General features: G+C 35.6%; 1 protein-coding gene and 1 pseudogene across 1 annotated transcript in view; one reads left to right on the top strand and one right to left on the bottom strand.

Moving 5' to 3' along the window:
* The window catches only part of NUP37 (nucleoporin 37), a 71,482-nt gene that overhangs the window by 13,854 nt on the left and 32,845 nt on the right, over positions 1-24,783 (bottom strand). Inside the window, exon 5 of the mRNA XM_037847899.1 lies at positions 19,837-19,931. Within this exon, the coding sequence (XP_037703827.1) occupies positions 19,837-19,931 (95 nt within the window). The remainder of the gene's footprint in view (positions 1-19,836; positions 19,932-24,783) is intronic.
* Positions 1,940-3,491, top strand: LOC119541542 (annotated as a pseudogene).

Raw genomic sequence — 24,783 nt, 5'->3', positions numbered from 1 at the left:
AGTAAAAAAAAAAATCTGAATGTATTCTGATTTAAGACTGTTCTGCAAGTGTATTCATTGCAGACATTGTATTATGGGTGTGGCTCATGTCAGAAAGGTGTCAAACTCTAACTAATGAACTTCCAAGAAAGAAACCCAGGGAATAGAAAAAGCATTGGCCTAATATCAAAAGGGGAAAACGGATGTTCATTTATATATTGTACACTAAAATAACTGGTAGGTAGGCATTCTTTTAAAATGATTTCCTGAGTTAACTGACTTTTTGGTTACCTAAGAAACCATTAGTCTACATCATGTTAGATAAGAGGATTTCTACAATAATAGGAAAAAAAAATCCTAATTTTGGAAATTCAGGTCTTAGTATTTCCAAATTTTTTTGCCTATAAATTTATTTTTTTTAATAATAAATAAAATTACTGAAAAGCCAACTATAACCACAGAAGCATACCATATGTTTTGGAAAGTAGTGCATCTTGGAAAGAGAAAAGATTTATGGATTCTTAATATACCTAATCAAACATACAGAAAGGTTATAGACCATGTACAAAAACATAAAAAGATAACTTTAAAGAGCTACATGAAGTGAATACATGTATCTATTTGAATGTGTACAAGGTAAATTTCAAAGGAAAAGCTTTTAAAGTAATCTGCTGACATATGAAGAAGCCAATAACACAGACTGAATTAAAGGGTATATAGAATCATTCCTTACATAAAATGACAGTTTTTATCCAACTTAACTATAATTATAATGAATACCTTAACCCTTCCCAACTCTGTGGTCCTAAACAGTACTCTTTGATTTAGCTGTAAAATGGAGGGATTAAATTTGATGGCTGAAGAGCCAACCAGATCTAAGATTATAAATTATACTTATTTTACTTTTAGTTTATCATTAAAATTATTGCCTAATTTCAGGCTCAGTGTTTTTCAGCAGAACATTAAGTATCCCTATGACATGGTATTTAAATGTAATTGCCCCATTTAATTAAAAAGATACCATAAATTACATTGGGGATATGTCAGATATTCTAAAGGGTCTTTAAAATTGACAATTAGTAGAGGGAGATGTTCCTTCAGAGAATTCAAAGGAAATTTCCTGGGTTATATTCTGTTCCTTTTATTTGTTCTGATTTTTAATTGGCAACTCATTGTCTGGTAGTTCACTGTAGAAAGAAATTTTTGCTACCAAATGTTTTTGACAACATAGACAAAAGAAGGAATGGATGATATTAAATGACACATCTGTATCCATTTGGTAAAGCAAAAATAAAAACCGCAATCTTTGTAAATGAGATGAGTAGATCACATGAATCACTGTATTGATTAATTAAATATGAGGGCAAGAACAAAAGTCACACAGAGATGTAGTCATAAGGATGAGAAGGTACTTTACAATGTTGCTGGGTTCAGGACATTCTTAGACAAAAAAACACATTTTTCACTGAGTCTGTGATAGCAAAATGCCCATTTTCCCTCTCATTTTCAAATCATCAATTACTAAGTTACTTATCATGCCATAAATGATTCAATAAAGGGGTGACACATGGTATATTTCCTTAGTAAATGTGCACACAAATTAGGAAGAAAGCCAAACACAACAAAAGAATTTAGTGCTAAAATAACTGGTTTTAAGTACAAAAAGGATTTCAGAAGTGGGAACTATGCAACTGAAAGCACAAATCTAGGGATAAGACTGGCAAATCTTGACAATGGGTATGGCAGCACAGATGGTAAACAAACTTTGCCAGTTTGTGGCTCAGACTATGGAAGAACTTGATACCAAGGCAAAAGCCTTAAAAGTGGAGGTAAAGAGCTCGTAGGTGGAGGCAGGCCACATGCGTGTGAGATGAGGCCCCAGTCAGTCCCGGGTGCCGTGGGCGAGTACAAGGGTGTTGGGCAGCCGCCGCTGAGGCGGCCTCCATAAACACTGTTCAGGATGCGTTCGCCGCAGATCCCGGCTTCCCGCTGCAACCCCACCGCGGAAGCCACGCTCCATCCCGCGCCCCACGCTTCCGCCTCCGCAGTTGCGCACTCCAGAGGTGAATGACTTCCAAGAGGGACAGAAAAAGGTGGTTGCTAACTGCGAGAAAACCCAACATTTGAAAAAGATATATAATGACCATAATGCCGTTCAAGAAAGGAAGAGTACATTGCCTGGTAAGTTGTCTTACACTATCGTGGTACCATTTGGCCCCTTTGCCTTCATGCAAAGTGCTCAGAAAAGCAGGCTGAAGGCTTAGTTGAGCACAGGAAAGAACATGCAATAAAAACAAAGGTGATTTTTAAAAAGTGATGACATTTTGAACTCAGAGGTGAATTCACACAAGACTAGCAGAAAATGAGTGATGTTGATATAAGAGAAAAAATTAAGAGACTTTGAATTTAAAGTAAAACACCGAATTACCCATAAACCTCACTCCAAACCCAAAACTTCAGATATTTCTGAAGCAGATTTTTCTTCAAATGAGTAAAATCCTTCAAGTTGCTTGCTGACGAGGCACTGTGGGCTCGACTTGAAGAACTAGAGTGACAAGAAAAATAGCTGGGTGAACTTGATAGTCTGCCTGATTCTGGGATTGCAAATGGAGATACAACTTCTGAAAAGGAAAAGGAAGATCAAAACCTAAATGAGAATGTGACTCAAGTAGCAGAATCTCTTACTCCCAGCAGTTGTCATGAGGATTTTATAAATTCAGAACTGTGAATAGTCAGTTGAATTGTTCAGTGAATGGTTCAAATCCCTATTCCAGTAATGAAGGAGATGATGATGATAAGGAGGAGGATGGTGATAATGAAAATAACCATGATACTACAGGGGTTGGAGATAATTCTGTACCAACAATATATTTTTCTCATACTATAGAACCTAAGAGGGCCCGAATAAATCCTGGAAAAAATACTGCTTTAAAATTTAATGAGAAGAAGAAGCCAAATGCAAGTGAAAGAACAGTGCTGGCAGTGGTTATACTGCCCAGGAGATGCCTACCATTAGGACTCCTGCTGACATGTATAGTCTTTGTTGATTTTGTGAATGGAGACTATGTCCCCAGTAAATCAATTCTGAAATCTCCAAGCAGAGAGAACAGTGTCTGTAGTGATATCAGTGAAAGCAGTGCTGCTGAATTTGATGAGAGACAGGGAGCTCTGAGGAGTATTAGCTGTGAAGAAGCCACTTGCAGTGATACCAGTGAGAACATTTTAGAAGAACAACAAGGAGAATTCACCAAAAGAAACTTCTGCTCTTATCAGGAACACCTGAGTTTTTTTCTGGAACTGTAATAGAAAAAGAATTTTCATCACCCTCCTGAACACCTCATCTAGCCACTGTTCCTCCTGTGCTGCCCAGTATTCCATAACGAAAAGAATTTTTGTCAGATGTATCACCAGCAACTACAAAGAAGGCTTCAATGTTCAGAACTACCAGATTGCAACAGAAAACCCAGGACATGGGAGTTTACATCCAGAAACCAAGTTTTGCATTTGTTTAGAATATATATAGCAAAATATGTTATATGTAGTTTGAAATAAGAGATCCTGAGTTAATATGAAAGCAAATTCTCTTACCCTTTGGAGGTATTAAAATTAATGTCTGAATACTTTAATATTCAGCTTATTTTGTTAACTCCCTGAATACTAACAAAACCCTTGTCTAAGTCTGCCATATGATATAGTGGCAGCATTTTGAATTATTTTCAAAGAATACTGTTCTTACGCAGTGTTTTTGTGTTGCACTACAGGCAGTTTTGTACCAGTTGTGATGTTGTGCATACCATATGGTTCATTTAAAAAATTATATGATTTATTTCCAATCCATTGGGGAAAAACATTTTATACATCTCAATCCTTTAATGCATTTCTTTGCACAAAAAGTACAAAAGACCATATTAAAATTGAGACAAGCATTTAAAGGAAAATCCTTTGACTTAAGAGTAACAAAAACAATAAATGGTTCATTCGACCAAAAGGATTAGTTTCTGTACAAAATAGAAAGAACTTTACACTACACACAAAGACTGCATTATATTAATTTAAATTAGAATTCTCGAGTCTGCTTTTCTTCCAATTCTTCCAAAACACAAAGCATATTTGCAAGTTAGAAATCCGATAACCTCAGTGGGCAGAATGTCTTAGAATAAGCTTTTAACCTTAAGATATATGGATAGTACTGATTACTTCCCTTGGTCCAAAAACAAAGTTCAGTACATCAATAACTTTTAGTTTAGTTTATAAAACTCTGCCATTTTAAAATGAAGGAAACACTAATGCTTAATGTTTAAACATTATCTTTTAGGAAGTAAGATGACACAGAACTCAATGAAAATCTAAAAGGTCAGAGTGTCAGTCTAATATTACTTCAGAAAATCTCAGCAACTTCTATCTTTATTGAAATTCGATAAAGACCAAACCAATCTCTCACCACCTCCTACTATATCATTATTCTATTTTCATGGCCTTCTATGAAAAATCACAACTTAAATCAAACTTAGTTGTGGGAAGTTGTAGAAAATAGCTTTCTAGCTTTCAACTTCAGATTGATCGGGAAAGAAAAGTAACTTGTATACATGGATGGGTATTCCAACAATTTAATTTTCTGACCCAATGTTTATGACAACATTAACTTGAGTTTTATATCTTTTAATATTTGAAATCTTTATCATTTGAATTTTTTCCAAATAAAAGTATTAAACTACATTAAATTAAATTATTGCAGAAAGAATTATGTCAATTTTATAGATTATATTTTAAAAAGATGAGTCCTTTCATATGACTGGCCAGTTATCCAAGTTTCCACAGTGTTACTCCCTTTCTAAATGAAAAGACAAAATGAAATTTTATGAATATTGAAACATGTTTTAATTTTGGATTTTCCCAATAATTGTCATCATGTAAATTATTACCATGTTTAGTTATCAGTATTTTATAATTGATGCTTAAAAAGATACTATCCATGACTTAAAATAAGTATAGCTCTGCTTTAAATTTTTTTTTTGTATTTAACCATAAGGATCATTTTAAAGAAACTTTTAAAATTTCAAATAGATTCAACAATTATATTACTTGCTTTAGCATTTTAAAGCATTTGAGAAAAAAGAAAACCTACTTATCTTGTAGGTTTTGCAGTTAGGTGGCTATTTAAAAACCTTCCCACTTTGAATATCATGCTGTATCTCTAAGGCAGAAAGCCTACATGTGCCCAGTGGGAAAATTTCTTTGTTTTGTGGAAGAATGGTATTTTGTAAAACTTTTTATTTCAAGTATAACTTTTATGAAACTTGAAAAAAAAATTGTGCAGGTAACAATGGTATGGTAGTTTGAATTATGAATTTTCAAAGGGTTACTTCCAGTATGTTTCAGTGTTTCAAATATATTCAGAAAATCAGATTAATTCTGATTTTTAAAAAAGTACTTGAGACTACTAAAGCAAGTAATACTGGCATTAATATACTACTAGTCATATTAGTGATAAGATACGGATTATTTTAATTTTTACGGATTCAAGAGGAAGAAGATTTGAGTGTTCTTTTTAATTTTTATTATTTTTTTCTTTTTCTTTGTTTTTGGAGTAATGAAAATGTTCTAAAATTGATTGTGGTGATGAATGCACAGCTATGTGGTGGTATCGTGAGCCAATGGATTGTATTCCTTGGATGGATTATACTGTGTGTGAATATATATCAATAAAATTGCATTAAAAAAAAGAGTAAGAAGAATTAAGATGGTAAGAATGAAGGATAATTGCACATGCTTATTATTTCAACCTTCAATAATTTAAAAATATGAGTCAAAAACAGGGTTGATAATCTAAGGCAGTATGTGTTTTGGGGCAGGGGAGAAGGAGTGAAGGACAGTGGCTTGTTTTAAATATAACACTAATAAACCACCTGTACCATAAAAAAAAAAATCTATAAAAATCTTCATGAAGACTTGAAGGGGTAAAAAAAACCTTATAAATTTACATGAAGATGCTTTTTATTTTGATTTCTTGAAATTATAAACAAATTGAGCAGAAAGTACAAGTTTATCATTACAGAAATGAGAAACTATATGAGGCTACCCTAGAGAAGAATTATTAACATCTTATTTAACCTATATAGACAAACAGATTTGTGAAGGATAGGAATTGTGAGAAATTTTGTCATATCTAAAATTAAACCTCAAAATTAAACTCCCAACTGCAAAGAAATACCATATGGTGGTTTTCAAACAAATCATATGTAATGATCTCTTCAAGGAATTCAGAGTAAAAGAGGTTTTCCTTTAAAAAAGCCTTAACACAAACTCCAGCAATATTACCCGGGAAATATTAGCATTTTATTATTTCCAAGAAAAGTTTTGATATATTTTGCAACTGAAATTTTGACTACATGCTGAATACAAGAGTTACAAATAAGGGAAAGCACTCCTTATCCCTGACATCAATGGATTTTCAAAATAAACCTGAAAACTGTTTATGTGATTCCCATTTATACAATTCACTTACTGCAACCACATGAGGGCCACAGAAAGCAAGCTTAAATTACTACAATAATGGACATGGTAACATACTTTTTTAAGTAATGGTTTTGTATTTCAACTAAGAAGGGCATGAGAGAGAACAAAGAATTCAATACCACAAGTGGTGTTACCAGTAGACGATCAGATAAAATTTTAGAAATTCTTTCATCACTTTATAGACTTTTACTCTACTATAATTTTTCATTTGACATATTATTTCATTGCGCTGAATTAAAGGTCTGCAAGGGATCAGGTTATAGTATAATTCTTGGATAGTTCTTATAAAGACACAGAATCCTTATGTTACCATTCAATGGAGGTAATGTCTTACCAAACTCAACACAAACTTGTCAATTTTTTTCCCATTCTTAAAGCTCTTGTTAGAACAATGCAATAATTGATTTTGATTCAAAATGTTACCAAAAACAAGAGGGAATTTCAGAAGTCAAGCAGGAAACTCTATTTCTTGAGTTATTTAACCATAACATTAATATAAATTCTTTTTCTTTTATTAGAGAAGTTGTAGGTTAACAGAACAATCATGCATAAAATACAGGATTCTCATATACCACCCCACAACCAACCCCTTGCATTGGTGTGGAACATTTGTTGCAACTGATGGTAACCGTAACATTTTAACGGATAATATAAATTCTGATTTCCCTTTGTACTTGCAATTATTTAGGCATAATGTATTTGCTCCTGTATTAGTTAGGGTTCTCTAGAGAAACAGAATCAGTGAGAGATATTTACGAATATAAGATTTATAAAAAAGTCTCACACAACTGTGGGTATGCACGAGTCCAAATTCTGTAGGGCAGGCAGCAAACTGGCAACTCCAATGAAGATGTTCGATGAACTGCTCAGGAAACAAACTGGCAACTTTGATGAACTCCTCAGGAAAAGAACTGGCAACTTCGATGAAAGTGTTCAGTGAACTCAGGAAACAAACTGGCAACTTCAACGAACTCCTCAGGAAACGCTTCCCTGGTCAGCCGAAGAAGAAATGAAGGTCCTCTATCTGCTGTCTCGCTTAGAAGACTTCAACTGATTGAGTGGATTAAATCCAGCCAACTGCATTCTCTCATTGTGGAAGACACGCCCTTCACTGATAACATCAGTCACAGCTGCAGCCAACTGACTGATGATTTAATAAACCAGCCTGTTTGTTTATTAGCCAGCCACAAATGTCCTCACATCACCTGGCCAAGCTGACACATGAACCTAACCATCACAGCTCCTTAATTGGAATTAAACTCCCAAGGAACACTGTTTCATTGGCCTACTTTGAGGTACGATGTTCTGTTAGTGTTAAGTCTAGTTCATTTATCATATTATTCAAAATCTCATTTTCCTTATTGATCCTCTGTCTAGATGTCCCATCTATTGATGAGAGTGGTGTATTGAAGTCTCTAACTATTATTGCAGAGGTGTCTAATCATTGGTCAATCACTGACACCATGGAGCTCCCTTTGCAGCTTGTATTTACTCTTCTTTCTCATCCATGATAACTTGGCTAATGGACTGAGAAGGACCACAATACCTTCATTTCAAGGACCACAACAATTTCATTTCAAGAAACAGTGCCAAGGATCCAAGATGGCAGATTAGGAGAGACAGAGCAAAATACTTCTTCGTGAAAAACACTAGGCAAAAGACAGAAAGTACTCAAGAATACAGTTCCAGGGTCGTACTGGCTGGACAAGGTCTGCTATGTCCACAGTGATTGTGCAGTTGGTGAAACCGAGAGTCTGCATTTGGAAACGAGTGAGTGAGGCTGCTGGGGAAACGGCAGCCACGCCACAGTGGGGAGAAAACTGAGGTTGGCATTTGGAGGCGGGTTAGTTTAAAAATGTCAAAAGTGGCTGCGGATCCACCAGCGAGAGCTGTGCAGTTGAGCATTATGGGGAGTGCTTTCCACACGGGGGCAATGCCTCAGTATCTGGTGTGGATGATAGCTGTTTGCACACCCGCAGCTAATTCTCTTGGAGCAGGGAAGGTGGAGGTCCGTGGAAGAAGGAAGTTACCAGGAACCATACAGCCATCTTTTCAGTGGGTTGGGAAACGACCCTGTGCGGTACTGTGGCCCAGAGCTATGCTTGCAGATTCTGCTCGCCTGTGACGTTGCGCAGTCTTCCTGCGCAGTGCACGGTTTGGAGGCAGGCCCCGCACGGAAGTCCCTACACCAGTCCGAGGGACTTGTAGGCCCGTGGCAGAGAGACTGTGGGGAGTCTGAGCCGAAGGGCTGGACTCCTGCAAAAGCTTTACATCTCCAGGAACATCTGGGAGAATTCAATTTTAAAGGCGCCTTTCCTCCCTGACTGCACAGGGCACACACACACCCCCTTCAGGTCTGGTTGCACCAACTGCACACAGAAATTTGGTGCACTGATTGGACCCCCACAAGATTTGGACCCCCAGATGCCACACAGATGAAGCTGGGGAGAACTGGCTTGAGAGTAATAGGTGGCTTGGGGGCGCCATCTGCTGGTAAGCTAGGGGAAGTGCACTCCACCAAGCTGTAAATCTGACAAATTATAGATAATTGTTCAAATGAGCCTGCATACCCTAGAAGAACCCTATCCAGATAAGAAAATGCAAAGAGGCCAAAACAACAGAAAATTTTAAAGCATATGAAGAAACCAGAAGATATGGCTAACCCAAACCCAAACACCCAAATCAAAAAATCAGAGGAGACACAGTACTTGGAGCAATTAATCAAAGAAGTAATCACAAACAACGAGATCATGGCACAGGATATAAAGGATATGAAGAAGACCCTAGAAAAGCATAAAGAAGAAATTGCAAGAATAAATAAAAAAACAGACGATCTTACGGAAATAAAAGAAACTGTTGATCAAATTAAAAAGATTCTGGATACACAAAGTACTAGATTAGAGGAAATTGAGGAAAGAATAAGTGAACTGTAAGAATCCAGGCTTGAAAGTGAAAGTACTAAAGAAAGAATGGAGAAAAAAATAAAAAAAATTTGAACTGGAGCTCAGGAACATGATGGACAATACGAGGCACACAAATACAAGAATCATTGGTGTTCCAGAAGGGGAAGAGAAGGATAAAGGTCTAAGAGGAGCATTCAAAGAAATTGTTGGGCAAAACTTCCCAGCCCTTCTAAACAACATAAATACGCAAATCATAGGCGAAATGAACTCCAAACAGAATAAATCCAAATAAATCCACATATTCTTATCAGACTGTCAAATGCTGAAGAGAAGGAACAAGTTCTGAAAGCAGCAAGAGAGAAGCAATTTACCACATACAAGAGAAACAATACAAGACTAAGAATGACTATTCAGTGGCCACCATGGAGGCAAGAAGGCAGTGGTATGATGTATTTCAAATTCTGAAAGAGAAAAACTGCCAGCCAAGAATTCTTTATCCAGCAAAGCTCTCCTTCAAATTTGAGGGAAAACTTAAAATCTTCACAGACAAATAAATGCTGAGAGAATTTGCTAACAAGAGACCTGCCCTACAAGAGATACTAAAGGGAGCCTTACAGCAGAGAAACAACGAAAGGACAGAAAGGTATGGAGAAGAGCTCAGAGCTAGAGACTTAGTAAGGGTACATTAAAGGAAATAGGAAAAAAATATATCTGACAAATAAAAACCAAAGGATAGGATGGTGGATTCAAGAAATGCCTTTACAGTAATAACACTGCATGTGAATGGATTAAACTCCCCAATTAAAAGACATACATTGGCAGAATGGATTAAAAAATATGAACCATCAATATGTTCCTTACAAGAGACTCAACTTAGACCCAGAGACACAAAGAAATTGAAAGTGAAAGGATGGAAAAAAATATTCCATGCAAGCTACAGCCAAAAGAAAGCAGGGGTAGCAATTTTAACTTCAGATAAAATAGACTTGAAATGCAAGGAGGTTACAAGAGACAAAGAAGGTCACTATATAGTAATAAAAGGGATAATTCAACAAGAAGAAATAACAATCATAAATGTCTACGCATCCAATCAAGGTGCTCCAAAATACATGGGACAAACATTGGCAAAAGTTAAGGAAGCAATAGACGTTTCCACAAGAAGTGTGGGAGACTTCAATACATCACTCTCTCCTATAGACAGATCAACCAGAGAGAGGACCAATAAGGGAACTGAAAACCTAAACAATCTTATAAATGAATTTGAACTAACAGACAATATATAGAACATTACATCCCAAATCACCAGGATATCCACATTCTTCTCTAGTGCTCACGGAACTTTCTCCAGAAGAGTTCATATGCTGGGCCATAAAGCAATCCTCAATAAATTTAAAAAGACTGAAATTATCCAAAGAACATTCTCTGATCACAATGGAATACAATCAGAAGTCAGTAACCATCAGAGACTTAAAAAAGTCACAAATATCTGGAGATTAAACAACACATTTCTAAACAATCATGGGTTAAAGAAGAAATAGCAAGAGAAATTGCTAAATATACAGATGAATGAAAATGAGAACACAATATATCAAAACTTATGAGATGCAGCAAAGGCAGTAATAAGGGGGAAATTTATAGCTCTAAATGCATACATTAAAAATGAAGAAAGAGCTAAAATCAAAGAACTAATGGAACAACTGAAGAAGTTAGAAAATGAACAGCAAACTAATCTTAAACCAAGTAGAAGAAACGAAATAATACAGATTAAAGCAGAAATAAATGACACAGAGAACAAAAAAAATAGAATAAATACACCAAAAGTTGGTTCTTTGAGAAGATCAACAAGATTGACAAGCCCCTAGCTAGAATGACAAAATAAAAAAGACAGAAGACCCAAATACACAAAATAATAAAAGAGAGGCGATATTACTGCAGATCCCGAAGAAATAAAACAAACTATAAGAGGATACTATGAACAACTGTATGCCAACAAACTAGATAATGTAGAGGAAATGGATAATTTTCTGGAAACATATGAACAACCTAGACTGCCCAGAGAAGAAATAGAAGACTTCACCCAACCAATCACAAGCAAAGAGATCCAATCAGTTATCGAAAAGCTTCCCACAAATAAATGCCCAGGGCCAGATGGCTTCACAGGGGAATTCTACAAACTTTCCAAAAAGAACTGACACCAGTCTTACTTAAGCTCCTTCAAAACACTGAAGAAAATGGAACACTACCTAACTCATTTTATAAAGCTAACATCACTCTAATACCCAAACCAGGTAAAGATGATACAAGAAAGGAAAACTACAGGTCAATTTCCCTCATGAATATAGATGCATAAATTCTCAACAAAATACTTGCAAATCAAATTCAAAGACATATTAAAAAAAATCATATACCATGAACAAGTGGGGTTCATCCCAGGCATGCAAGGATGGTGCAACGTAAGAAAATCAATCAATGCAATACAACACATTAACAAATCAAAAGGGAAAAATCAAATGATCATCTCGATAGATGCTGAAAAAGCATTCAACAAAATCCAGATTCCTTTCTTGACAGAAACACTTCAAAAGGTAGGAATTGAAGGAAACCTCCTCAATATGATAAAGGGCATATATGAAAACCTCACAGGCAGCATAGTACTCAGTGGCGAGAGACTGAGAGCCTTCCCTCTAAGATCAGGAACGAGACAAGGATGCCTGCTGTCAACACTGTTATTCAACACTGTGCTAGAGGTGCTAGCCAGAGCAATCCGGCAAAACAAAGAAATAAAAGGGATACAAATTAGAAAGGAAGAAGTAAAACCATAATTATTTGCAGATGATATGATCTTATATCTGGAAAATCCTGGAAAACAGACGACACAGCTACTCGAGCTAATAAACAAATTTAGCAAAGTAGTGGCATACAAGATTAATGCACGTAAGTCAGTAATGTTCCTGTATACTAGAAATGATCTAATGGAAGAGACACTCAAGAAAAAGATACCATTCTCAATAGCAACTAAACAAATCAAGTACCTAGCAATAAACTTAACCAACTATGTAAAAGACCTATACATAGAAAACTACATAACTTTACTAAAAGAAATAGAAGGGGACCTAAAAAAATGGAAAAATATTCCTTGTTCATGGATAGGAAGGCTAAATGTCATTAAGATGTCAATTCTACCCAAACTCATCTACAGATGCAATGCAATGTCTATCAAAATTCCAACAACCTACTTTACAGAATTGGAAAAGCTAGCTATCAAATTTATTTGGAAAGGAAAGATGCCTCCAATTGCAAAAAACATTCTGAAAAAGAAAAACAAAGTGGGAGGACTTCTCAAGAGGGGTTCTCAACAAGGGGCAGTTCCAACACTAGAGGGCATTTTTGGTTGTCCCAACAATTGGGGTGATACAGGTATTTAGTGGATGAGAGCCAGAGATGTTACATATTCTACATTCCATATATTTTGAATGTCCCAATGGAGGTAAGAGACACCTGAAAAGATGGGGACATTTCAAGATAGGAGATAATGATTTTTTCAATCCCTGTCAATACTCTGATGCCATAGCAGCAAATTATTTTGACATTATACATATAAACATAGGCTAATTTGGAAGAATATTAACCTTATCTTCTCAACTTGACATTCTGTTTTTTGTCATGTTATTCCTCTTTTGATTAACAATATTTCCATTTTTCTATTATCATAATTAATTAATTTTGTTCTATTACTATTGACATGAGCTTTTATTCTAATAATTGTAGTTTTGCTCAGGGCTGCAACATTGCCTAATGTTGGTGTTCTAGTTTGTTAATGCTGCCGGAATGCAAAACACCAGAAATGGATTGGCCTTTATAAAGGGGGTTTATTTGGTTACAAAGTTACAGCCTTAAGGCCATAAAGTGTCCAAGGTAAGTCATCAACAATCGGGTACCTTCACTGGAGGATGGCCAATGGTGTCTGGAAAACCTCTGTTAGCTGGGAAGGCACATGGCTAGCGTCTGCTCTGGAGTTCTGGTTTCAAAATGGCTTTCTCCCAGGATGTTCCTCTCTAGGCTGCAGTTCCTCAAATATGTCACTCTCAGTTGCTCTTGGGGTGTTTGTCCTCTCTTAGCTTCTCTGGAGCAAAAGTCTGCGTTCAATTGGCATCTTCAAACTGTCTCTCATCTGCAGCTACTCTCTCAGCTTCTGTGCATTCTTCAAAGTGCCCCTTTTCGCTGTAGCTCCCCTTTAAAATGTCACTCTCAGCTGCACTGAGTTCCCTCTGTTTGTCAGCTCATTTATATGGCTCCAGTGATTTAATTTAGACCCACCCTGAATGGGTGGGGTGACACCTCCATGGAAATTATCCAATCAGAGTCATCACCCACAGTTGGGTGGGGCACATCTCCACGGAAACACTCAAAGAATTACAATCTAACCAACACTGATACATCTGCCCACACAAGGTTACATCAAAGACAATGGCGTTTTGGGGGACATAATACATTCAAACTGGCACAGTTGGGCACTATGTACATTGTACATGGTATCACTGGAATTGTTCAATATGACAGTCTTGCCTTTGCTCTTAAATTTTCCTGTTATGTTTTTTTTCTGATATCCAAACTTATTTATTATAAAGATAGAAAGATTACCTATGTCTTCTAATGCAATTTATTTGAGCATATACATACTGTACTACTGTCCTGTAACACTTTATTTTATTTTTATAGAAATGTTTTAACTTTTTGAGGAACCACCAAAAACTTTTTGCAGCAGTTGCACCATCGTACAATCCCACCAGCAAAGTATCCCACATCATTGTGAACATTTAGTTTCCTTTTTTTTTTTTTTTAAATTAATGGCCATAGTAGTAGGTAAGGAGTATCTTCTTTTGGCTTTGATTTGTATTTTTCTAATGAACAATGATGTTGATCATCTTTTCATGTGTTTCTTGGCCATCTGTATATCTTTGAAGAAATGCCTTTTCAAGTACAGTAGGACCTTATTCTATGCGACCAATACGTTCCAAGATCCTTCATATAAGTTGAAAACTGCACACAATGGCACATTATTTAATAAATACTTCTTATATGAACATACGTATTACACATTTTTTAATAAATAAGGCAAATAAACACTGTAGTAACCAAGTAAATAATCACAGAAATAATTTTAACAAATTTTAATTCTCTCCTCCTTTATTTGTTTCTATTGCCAATAGTGTATACCTGATTTCACAAGTGATGAACTTGTGTAAAATGAAGTCTCACTGTACTTTGTACATTTTTAAATTGGTTTGTTTGTCTTATGTTTGAGTTCTAAGAGTTCTTTATATATCCTGGATATTAACCCTAATCAGATACATGACTTGCAAATATTTCCTTCCATTCTGAGTTCTCTTGATAATGTCTTTGATACCCAAAAGGTTTCTTTTTTAATGTAATTTTATTGAGATATATTCACATACCATATAATCATCCAAAGTGTGCAATCAATTGTTTACAGTATCATCACATAGTTGTGCATTCATCACAATTTTTTGAACATTTTCATTACTCCAAAAAATAAGAATAAGAATAAAAATAAAAATAAAAGTAAAAAGAACACCCCAAAACATCTTATACTCCCCCCATTATTCATTTAATTTTTGTCCCCATTTTTTCTACTCATTTGTCCATACACTGGATACAGGGAGTATGAGCCAAAGGTTTTCACAATCACACAGTCACACCATATAAGCTTTATAGCTATACGATCATCTTCAAGAATCAAGGATCCTGGATTGCAGTTCAACAGTTTCAGGTATTTCCTTCTAGCATTTCCAGTACATTAAAAACTAAAAAGGGAAATCTATATAATGCATAAGAATAACCTCCACAATGACCTCTCAACTCCATTTGAGATCTCTGAGCCACTAAAACTTTATTTTGTTTCATTTCTCTTCCCTCTTTTGGTCACAAAGGCTTTCTCAATCCTACGATACCAGATCCAGGCTCATCCCCAGGATTCATGTCCCAAGTTGTCAGGGAGATTTATATCCTTGGGAGTGAAACTCCATATAGGGGTCAAAAGTTTTAAATTTCGATGAATTTCAATTTATCTCATTTTTCTTTTGTTATATGTGCTTTGGGTGTCATATCTAAGAAACCACTGCCAAATTTAAGGTCATGAAGATCTAGACCCATGTTTTTTTCCTAAGATTTTTATAGTTTTAGCTAGATGTTAAATATTTTTGCACATATATTTGTTAAGGGATATTGGTCTGTAGTTTTTATTTCTTGTGATATCCTTGTGTGGCTTTGGTGTCAGGGTAATGTTGGCCTCACGGAATGAATTAGGAAGTGCTGCCTCCTCTTGTATTTTTTGTAAGTGTATGGGAAGGACTGGTACTCATTCTTCTTTAAATATTTGGTAGAATTCACAAGGGAAGCCATTTGGTCCTGATCTTTTCTCTGTTGGGAGATTTCTGATAGCTAATTGAATCTATTATAGAACTGTTTAGAATTTCTTCTTGAGTTAGTGGTGGTAGTTTATGTGTTTCTAGAAATGGGTCGATCTCACCTAGGTTATCCAATTTATTGGCATACCTTTGTTCATAGTATTCTCTTCCAATCCTATTTATTTCTGTAAGGTGGTAGTACATAGTATTCTCTTCCAATCCTATTTATTTCTGTAAGGTGGTAGTAATGTCCCCACTTTCATTTCTGATTTTACTAATTTAAATATTGTCTCCTTTGCGGGATACTGATTACGTGCTTCAACTTGGCGGGCCTGGGCCGGGGGACCTGATCAGCCCCTGGGGAGGGTGGTGGGCACAGGCGATAGCGCCCTCCACAGCCCCCCGGGCCTGAGAAGGTGGAGCCGGAGGCAGGCCCCATTTCCTCACCCAAAATACAACCATTGGGGGAGGCTTGCCGGAGAAAACCGCCTCCCTTATCTTCCCCGCACACTCCCTGTTGCCAGAGCAACTCCCCCACCGCCAGTGCGCATGCACCGTTGCCAGAGCAACTCCCGCCCGCTGCAACAGCTTCCGCGTCCTCTCAGAACCAATCCTAGCCTTTCTCCCCTCAGCATTACCATTTAAGGCCCTTACACCCCTACACCAACCCCGCCCTCTATGCCAGCCTATATAACTTGTGCTCACCCCTGAATAAAGGCTTTTTGTTCTACCCCCCTGAAAGGAGAGTGTCTCGTTTTTCTCCCTCGCCGCCCTCCACACCTTGCACGCCTCCGCCGGGGACTCGGCCAAGTCCCCCGCCTCGCCCTCGCCTCCGGGAAGAGCCTCCGCCGGTACCCACAAAGCAAACCTGACAGCAGAAGGTTCCGTGGGTGCCCGCCCCTACCTAGCTGCGACCGCACTCCTTTTTCTCAGTCTGTCTAGCTAATGATTTAATTTTGTTGATCTTTTCAAAGAGTCAACTTTTGTTTTGTTGATTCTCTCTGTTGTTTTTCTACTCTCTATTTATTTCCATCCTAACCTTTGTTTCCTTCCTTTTGCTAACTTTGGGTTTAGTTTGGTTCTGTTTCTCTAGTTCCTTAAGGTATAAACCTAGGTTATTGATTTGAGATCTTTCTTCTTTTTTAATGTAGGTGTTTACAAATATAAATTTCCCTCTCAGCATTGCCTTCGCTGCATCCCAGAAGTTTTGGTATGCTGTGATTTCATTTTCATTCATCTAAAAGTATATTTTAATTTCCCTTGTGATTTCTTCTTTGACCCACTGAGCATTTAAAAGGATACTGTTTAACTTTCACATATTTGTGAATATTTCAAGTTTTCCTTCTTTTATTGACTTATAGTTTCACTGAATTTTGAACAGAGAAGTTACTTTGTATGATTTCCATCTTTTTAAATTTATTGAGACTTATCTTCTGGCCTAATACAGTCTATTCTAGAGAATATTCCATATGCATCTGAGAAGAATGTGTACTCTGCTTTTGTTGAGTGAAGTGTTCTGTATGTCTCTCTTACGTCTAGATGGCTTATAATGTTTAAGTCCTTTATTTCCTTATTGATCTTCTGTTTAGTCCTATTTAACATGTATTTTTAGCATGGCATCACCTGCATATAAAACTACTCCAAGATGACACAGGTTTTGACAAGAATTTTACTAATGTACTTCTGCTTTTAACACGCCGACCTAGCTTTTGGCTAGCATTGCTATAGTATAGTGATAGCAGTGACCCTTTGGATGTAAATGGCTATTTCCTCTGCCCAAATTGCATAATTCTCATTAGGCTAGTGTTTTTATTTGTGGCCTGGTAATTCTATCTTTTGAGTTAATGAAGATGGTTATACTGAAAAGTTTTTCTATCATAGTCTATCCCCTCAGAATTCCTTCCTTACTTTACTGCTGTGAGAATGTACAATACTTGCCATTCTTCCTTACATTAACTTCTTGTTTTACTTATATCTTCTGTTTCTTTCTTCTTTTTTTTTTAATTCTATCATATCTATATTGCTTAGCTTCTGGCCCAAGAGGTTTGACTTGAGCATCCAATCAGAATTCTCTGTTACTTCTGGTTGTCAAAATAAACTGATACCTCTAAATTCAGGTCCCCAGCTATTCCTACAATAGCATGTGTATCAATCCTAAGATCTCACTGGTTTACAAAAATAAGCATAAATTTCTTGCATGGATCTGTGAGAAACTTTCATAATGCCAGACGGGTCCATATCTGCTCCATGTCTTTCTTATTTTGGGACCTGTAGCTATCCAGGATATGCTCATCCTATAGCAGATGACAAACATAGGCGGTCAAGTCAAACCATGTAAACCATTTAAAGCTTCTGCTTGGGTCACATCTGCTACCATTATATTGGTTTAAAACAAGTCACATGACTAAGCCGAACATCAATAAGGTGGAAAAATTCCTTCCATGGGAGGGGGAAGGGAGAGTAAGTATTTGCTGAACAATAATACCATCGACCACAGTCTAGCAAAATAAGACAATTAGGGCAATGTAGCAAGTTTTATAAAATGTTAAATTTATTTAAATTAAAGGACTTACTCTGAAGTTAAGCTCTTTCTACCTTTTAAAAGTAATGTCCTTTCTTTTATAAAGTGATATTAATAATAGGTGGTATAGGCTTTTAAAATTGCTATTACTTGACAAAATAAAAAGTTGGCAACTCCATGTCAGTGCTTCAAATTTTGGAGAATTTGGAGTCTACAAAAATCCCAAGTCGACTACAACAAAAAAAAATCTTAGGCCAGTAAGTATAATCCCAGGTCTTTCTGGCTGTTGTTCACTATTCAGAGGTTATTCCTTACTTGCAGAGATATGCATTTTCCCCTTTTCAGGTTTCTTATTCTATTCTTGTGATTAGGAAATTCCATGGTTGAGAGAAATTTATTCCTAGTGTTCTAACCTAACTTTTATCTTAACAATGGTCTCATTAATTCCTCAGGTCTCTATACAAACTTGGTTTTAAAACACTTGGAGTCCTTTCAAAAGAAAAGCTTTTTAATGTATGAAAACCTTAATGTCATGTATATCTTTCATGTCCCTGACATGAAAATTTTAATAGATAGTACATAAATAATAATGGCCTATGATTCTATAACTTTAAAAACGAGCTATATTAATAAGTTAAAATATAAAAAGGGGATTGTGGCTTTATTTCTAGTGTAAAAGGACACATTTAATAGTTTTTACATGTAAAGTGTTAACAAATACAGATGATTTTGACAGCTTTATCAAGCATTAAAACTATGCAAAATAGCAGAGCAGCATTTTTTTTTTCCTGGTCACAGTATTGTTAAAACAAATGAAGCAGCTGACACTCCTCTAATGACTAATTCACTCATTTCACTCCTGATTTCTCAGCTTTTTTTCACCTCCTACTCTTGTTCTTTATCTTGTTCTTTACTTGTGATATTCTCAAGCTGCAGGCACTATTAAAATGTCATAGTTACCTCATCTGCTCCAAATCAGAGAGTGGGGTGGAAGAACATGAAACTGAAATGCATTGTATCCACAAAAAAAACTTATATAGAGACCTCTGAATTTGTCAAAACACTAAATTTTCCATTAATCTTACTTAGCAAATAAAATTCACAGTTCACTATCAAACACTAACTTATCATACAGGATCTGTGACATAACTTCAAAATATGGCAACTACCCTTTATTATCCTGACTTTTTCCAATATTGGAGAATATGACCCAACATATATTTAAATTTCATAAATGTGTGATTCTAAAATAAGAGGCAGGGAGGCACCATGAATCAGGAACAGAAGTTTCCATTAACTGTGATAAGAATTCAACACACTGGTTTTAAAACGTATGCTTGTGTCATAAATACTATTTTAAAAAAGTATGCTTCTTTTATAATATTGTGTGGCATTTATATAAAAGCTACATTTCCTCTAATTTTAAAATGTCATTCTCATTAAAATAAAATGAAAAATCAAACATGTGACTGTAACATAAGGAACATACCTACAGGTATGATCATCACTCACACTTGCAAGTTCACAGCCTTCTTTGGAATCAAATGCCAAATCATTAATGAAATCTGAATGGCCCTCTAAAACCTGACAAAAGGGGAAAAATTAGTAAGAAAACAGAAAAATGCTCTAAAACATTCCTACCTAATATTTTACTTCACTATCTTAAAAGCTTTCACTACATGCTTCTTTTTTCTATAAATTTTCTTAAGCAATCTGCTATTTTTAAAGTTTGACTCTTACACCCACTTTTCTGGAAGGTTTACCTTGGAAAGAAGTTGAACATTCAACACATTGTTCTTAGTTTGACCATTCTTTTCTAATAAGCATTTGTTACAAAAACACAATTTTTAATGTATCTGTCTTCTTAACACCTTTTTTCTCAGTTCTTACATAAAGCTTAAGTAATAAACAAGCCTTGAAAAACTTTTTAGAGGCTCTGAGCTGCTTTTTACCTTATAGTTGCTGATCTGTACACTTGCTACTACCTAAGGAACACAAGTACTATAGACTTCACCTTTTAATGCCTTTATCCACTTGGTGAATGTGATTGCCAGTACTGGAGACAGAATTACAAGCGCACAGTCACAATCAATGCAGACATCTTCATCTGGCCATTGACAGAGCAAATGGGAAGTTGCGAGGTGGAAGACTGTGTGTGCAGACAAGACTCAAATAATTTTAATGGCTATGTTACTTCTTTCATCCCTCCCTTCCTTCCAAGAATGTCTCCAATTTGATCTCCATTCTAAAGTTAATAAAGTGGTTTTATATGATACTGCTTACTATAATGAAATTAATCATGAGAAAAAAGGATTTGGTTCAAACATTCCTATATAACTTTAACAAACTCAGGTCCTCTGAGTCATCAAACAAAGAAACAAGAAATGATTGCCCATGTAAAGGAAAAGGATAAATATCCAGAAAACACCAATGGAAAAAAAACAGAATATGGATATACTGAATGAAGCCTTAAAAAAAATGATCTTAGAATGCTCAAGAAGATGAAAGAAAATACTGAGAAAGAACGTAAGTATATCAGGAAAACAATAAATGCTCAATAGGAGAATCTTAGAAAAGGGATAGAAATTTTAAAAAGAAACCAAACAAAGCTACTGGAGTTGAAGACCACAATAATTGAAATGAAAAATGCCCAGGAGAGTTTCAAGAGCAGACTGGAGCAGGCAGAAGAAAGAATCAGTGAATTCAAAGACAAGACACTTGAAATAAGGCGGGCTGAGGAGCAGAAAGAAAAACAGAACTATTAAAAGCAAAAATAGCCTAAGACCACTCTGGGATACCATCAATATACACATTATGGTAGTCCCAGAAGAGAAGAAAGAAAGAAAGAGACAGAAGGAATATTCAAAGAAATAAAGACAAAGAACTTCCCAAACTTAGCAAAAGTTGTGAATGTGCACATCCAAGAAGTTCAGGGAACACCAAACAGGATAAACATGAAGAAAAATACTCTTCATCATATACTGATCACACGATCAAATGCAAAGGACAAGGAGAGAGTTCTGAAAGCTGCAAAAGAGAAGCAGCATGTTACATACAAGGGAATTCCAATTAGAGTGCCAGTTATTCATCAGAAACCATGGAGGCAAGTATGCAGTGTGTTAAACTAGGTAAATTGTTGAAAGAAAACTGCCAGGAAAGAATTTTATATCTGGCGAGACTCTTTCAAAAATGGAGAGATTAAGACATTCTCAGATAAACAAAAGCTAAGGGAGTACATCACCACTAGGCTGTACCTACAAGTAACACTAAAGGCAGTTCTTCAGACTGAAAGTAAAGGACACTAGATGTGGTTCAAATCATCAGAAAGAAATAATGGCCTGTGGTAAAGGTAACCATTTGAGTAATTATGAATTGCAGTATTATGGTATTATATTGTTTGCTATTTAACTCTACTTCTTAAGTCATATAGCTGCTAAAATGCAAATGCATAAAAAGCAATGATAAATCTATGTTTTTGGACAAACAATGTAGAAAGACATGTCAACCAGTACAAAAAAAAAAAATGGTGGGGGAATAGTGGAGTATAGGAAAAGTATACATGCATGCTATTGAAGTTAAGTTGATATCAAACCAAACATGATTGTTACATACTGGGGATGTCAAATTTTAACCCCAGGGTAACCAGAAGGAAAATAAATGAAAAATATATCCAGATAGAAATGTGAAGGCACTCGATATGGTACAACACAAAAAAGCAAATAAATATAAAAGTAGGCATTAACAGAAATAAGGGACAAAAGTGGTATAAAACTAACAAAGGCTAAATATCAAAATGGCAAAAAACTCCTATATTATTAGTAGTGACTTTAAACGTAAATGGATTTAAACCCTCTAGTCAAAAGGCAGAGTTTGGCTGTATGGATAAAAATGCATGACCCAACTATATGCTGTCTGCAAGAGACTTACCTTAAATTTAAAGATACAAATAGGTTGAGGGTGAAAGGATAGAAAACATTATAACATACAAGTAGAAACCAAAAGAGAGCTGGAGTGGCTACACTAATATTGTCTAAAATACACTTTAAGTCAAAAAGAGTTACAAGGGACAAAGATGGTCATTATATACTGATAAAGGGAACAATTCAACAGGAAGATGTAATAATCATAAATCTATATCCACCCAACAGTGGAACTCCAAAATATATGAAGTAAGTACAGACAGAACTGAAGGAAGAAACTGGTGGTTCTACATTTAGAGTAGGAGACTTTCACACTGAATGGATAGAACATTTAGTCAGAAAATCCATAAGGAAGTATGGGAGTTGAATGATACACTAAACCAACTAGACTGAACAGACATATATAGAACACTGCACCCAACAAAAACAGAATATGCATTCTTCTCAAGTGCACACGGATCATTCTCCAAGATAGACCAAATGGTGGATCACAAGACAAGTCCCAATATATTAAAACATACTGAAATCATAAAATGTATAATCTCCAACCATAACAGAATGAAGCTAGAAATCAATAACAGAGGGAGAAATGAAAAATTCACAAATACATGGAATTTAAACAACATACTCCTAAATAAACAATGCATTGAAGAGGAAATCAGAAGTAAAATTAGGAAGTATCTTGAGGAAAATGAAAATAGAACATATAAACATTTATGGGATGCAGTGAAAAGTAGTGCTGAGAGGGAAATTTATAGCTCTAAATGCTTACATTAAACAAAAAGGACTTCAAATCACAGACCTAACCTCAAAACTGGAAGAACTAGAAAAAGAAGAGCAAACTAAACTCAAACCGAGCAGAAGGAAAGAAATAACAAAAATTCGAGTGGAGATAAATGAAATAGTAAACAACAACAACAGAAACAAAAAATAAAGAAAATCAACAAAACCAAAAGTTGGTTCTTTGAAAAGATTAATAAAATTGACAAACCTTTAGGTAGACTGAAGAAAAAAGAGGATACAAATTTCGAAAATGAGAAATGAAAAGGGAGACGTTGTTACTGACCCTGCTGAAACAAAACAGAGTATAAGAGGATAGTATGAATTACTGTATGCCAATAAATTAGATGATCTATATGAAATGGACAAATTCTTAGAAACATGCAAACTACCTACATTGACTCAAGAATTCACGGACCAATGAACTGGAATAGCTAGCAGTAAATACTTCAAACTATCAAACTACAACCCTTGAATCTTGAAGATGATTGTATAACAATGTAGCTTATGAGGGGTGACAGTGTGATTGGGAAAGCCATGTGGATCATACTCCTCTTTGTCTAGAGTATGGATGGATGAATAGAAAAAAGGGGGCAAAAAAAAAAAAAAAAACACACAACAAAAGGAAGAATGGAGGGGGGGACAATTTGGGTGTTCTGTTTTTACTCTTGTTTTTTTTACTCTTGCTTTCACTTTTTCTGGTACAAGGAAAATGTTAAAAAAAATTGATCGGGGTGATGAATGAACAACTATATGATGGTAATGCGATCAATGGATTATATACTTTGGATGATTGTATGGTATGTGAATAAATCTTAATAAATTCTTAACCTTAATAAAAAATGATATATATATATCAGTGAAAGGTAGTGCTGAGAGGGAAGTTTATATATATGTAAGAGAATAAACAGAAGATCTCTACAAATGAATTATTAGTAAATAAATTGTATCAGTCATCAAAAAACTTAAAAACAGAAAAGCTTAGGACCAGGTGGCTTCACAGGGGAATTCTACCAAACATTCCAAGAAGACTTGACTTCAATTCTGATCAAACTCTTCCAAAATACTGAAGAGAAGAGAATATCCCCAAACTCATTTTACAAGGCCAATATCATCCTCATATCAAAGCCAGGTAAAGATACCACAAGAAAAGAAAAGTAAGGATCAGTATCTCCTATGAATATAGAGGCAAAAATCCTCAAAAAAATAGCATGTTAAAAGAATTATACATCATGATCAAGTAGGATTTATCCCTGGTATGCGAGGTTGGTTCAACACAAGAAAACCAATTAACATAATACACCACATTAACAGAATGAAGGTAAAAAAACCTCACGAACATCTCAATTGATGCATAAAAGGCATTTGATAAAATACAGCACCCTCTCTTGATAAAAACGCTTAGAACACTAGGAATAGAAGGCAACTTCCTCAACATGATAAAGGGCACATGTGAAAAGACCGCAGCTAGCATGCTATTTGATGGTGACAGACTGAAACCTTTCCTTCTCAGATTGCAAACAAGACAAAGACGTCTATTGTCACCACTGTTACTCAACATTGTGCTGGAAGTTCTTGCCAGAGCAATTAGGCAAGGAAAAGAAATAAAAGGAATCCAAATTAGAAAGGAAGAAGTAAAAGTTCCCCTATTTGCAGATGTCATGATCCTAAATACAGAAAATTCTGTAAAATATGTAATAAAACTCTTAGTACTAATAAATGAGTTCAGCAAAGTG

The sequence above is a fragment of the Choloepus didactylus genome, chromosome 8, assembly GCF_015220235.1.
Source record: "Choloepus didactylus isolate mChoDid1 chromosome 8, mChoDid1.pri, whole genome shotgun sequence".
Lineage (NCBI taxonomy): Eukaryota > Metazoa > Chordata > Mammalia > Pilosa > Megalonychidae > Choloepus > Choloepus didactylus.
Note: the sequence above shows the minus strand (reverse complement) of the source record. Positions and strands in the feature narration are given on the sequence as shown.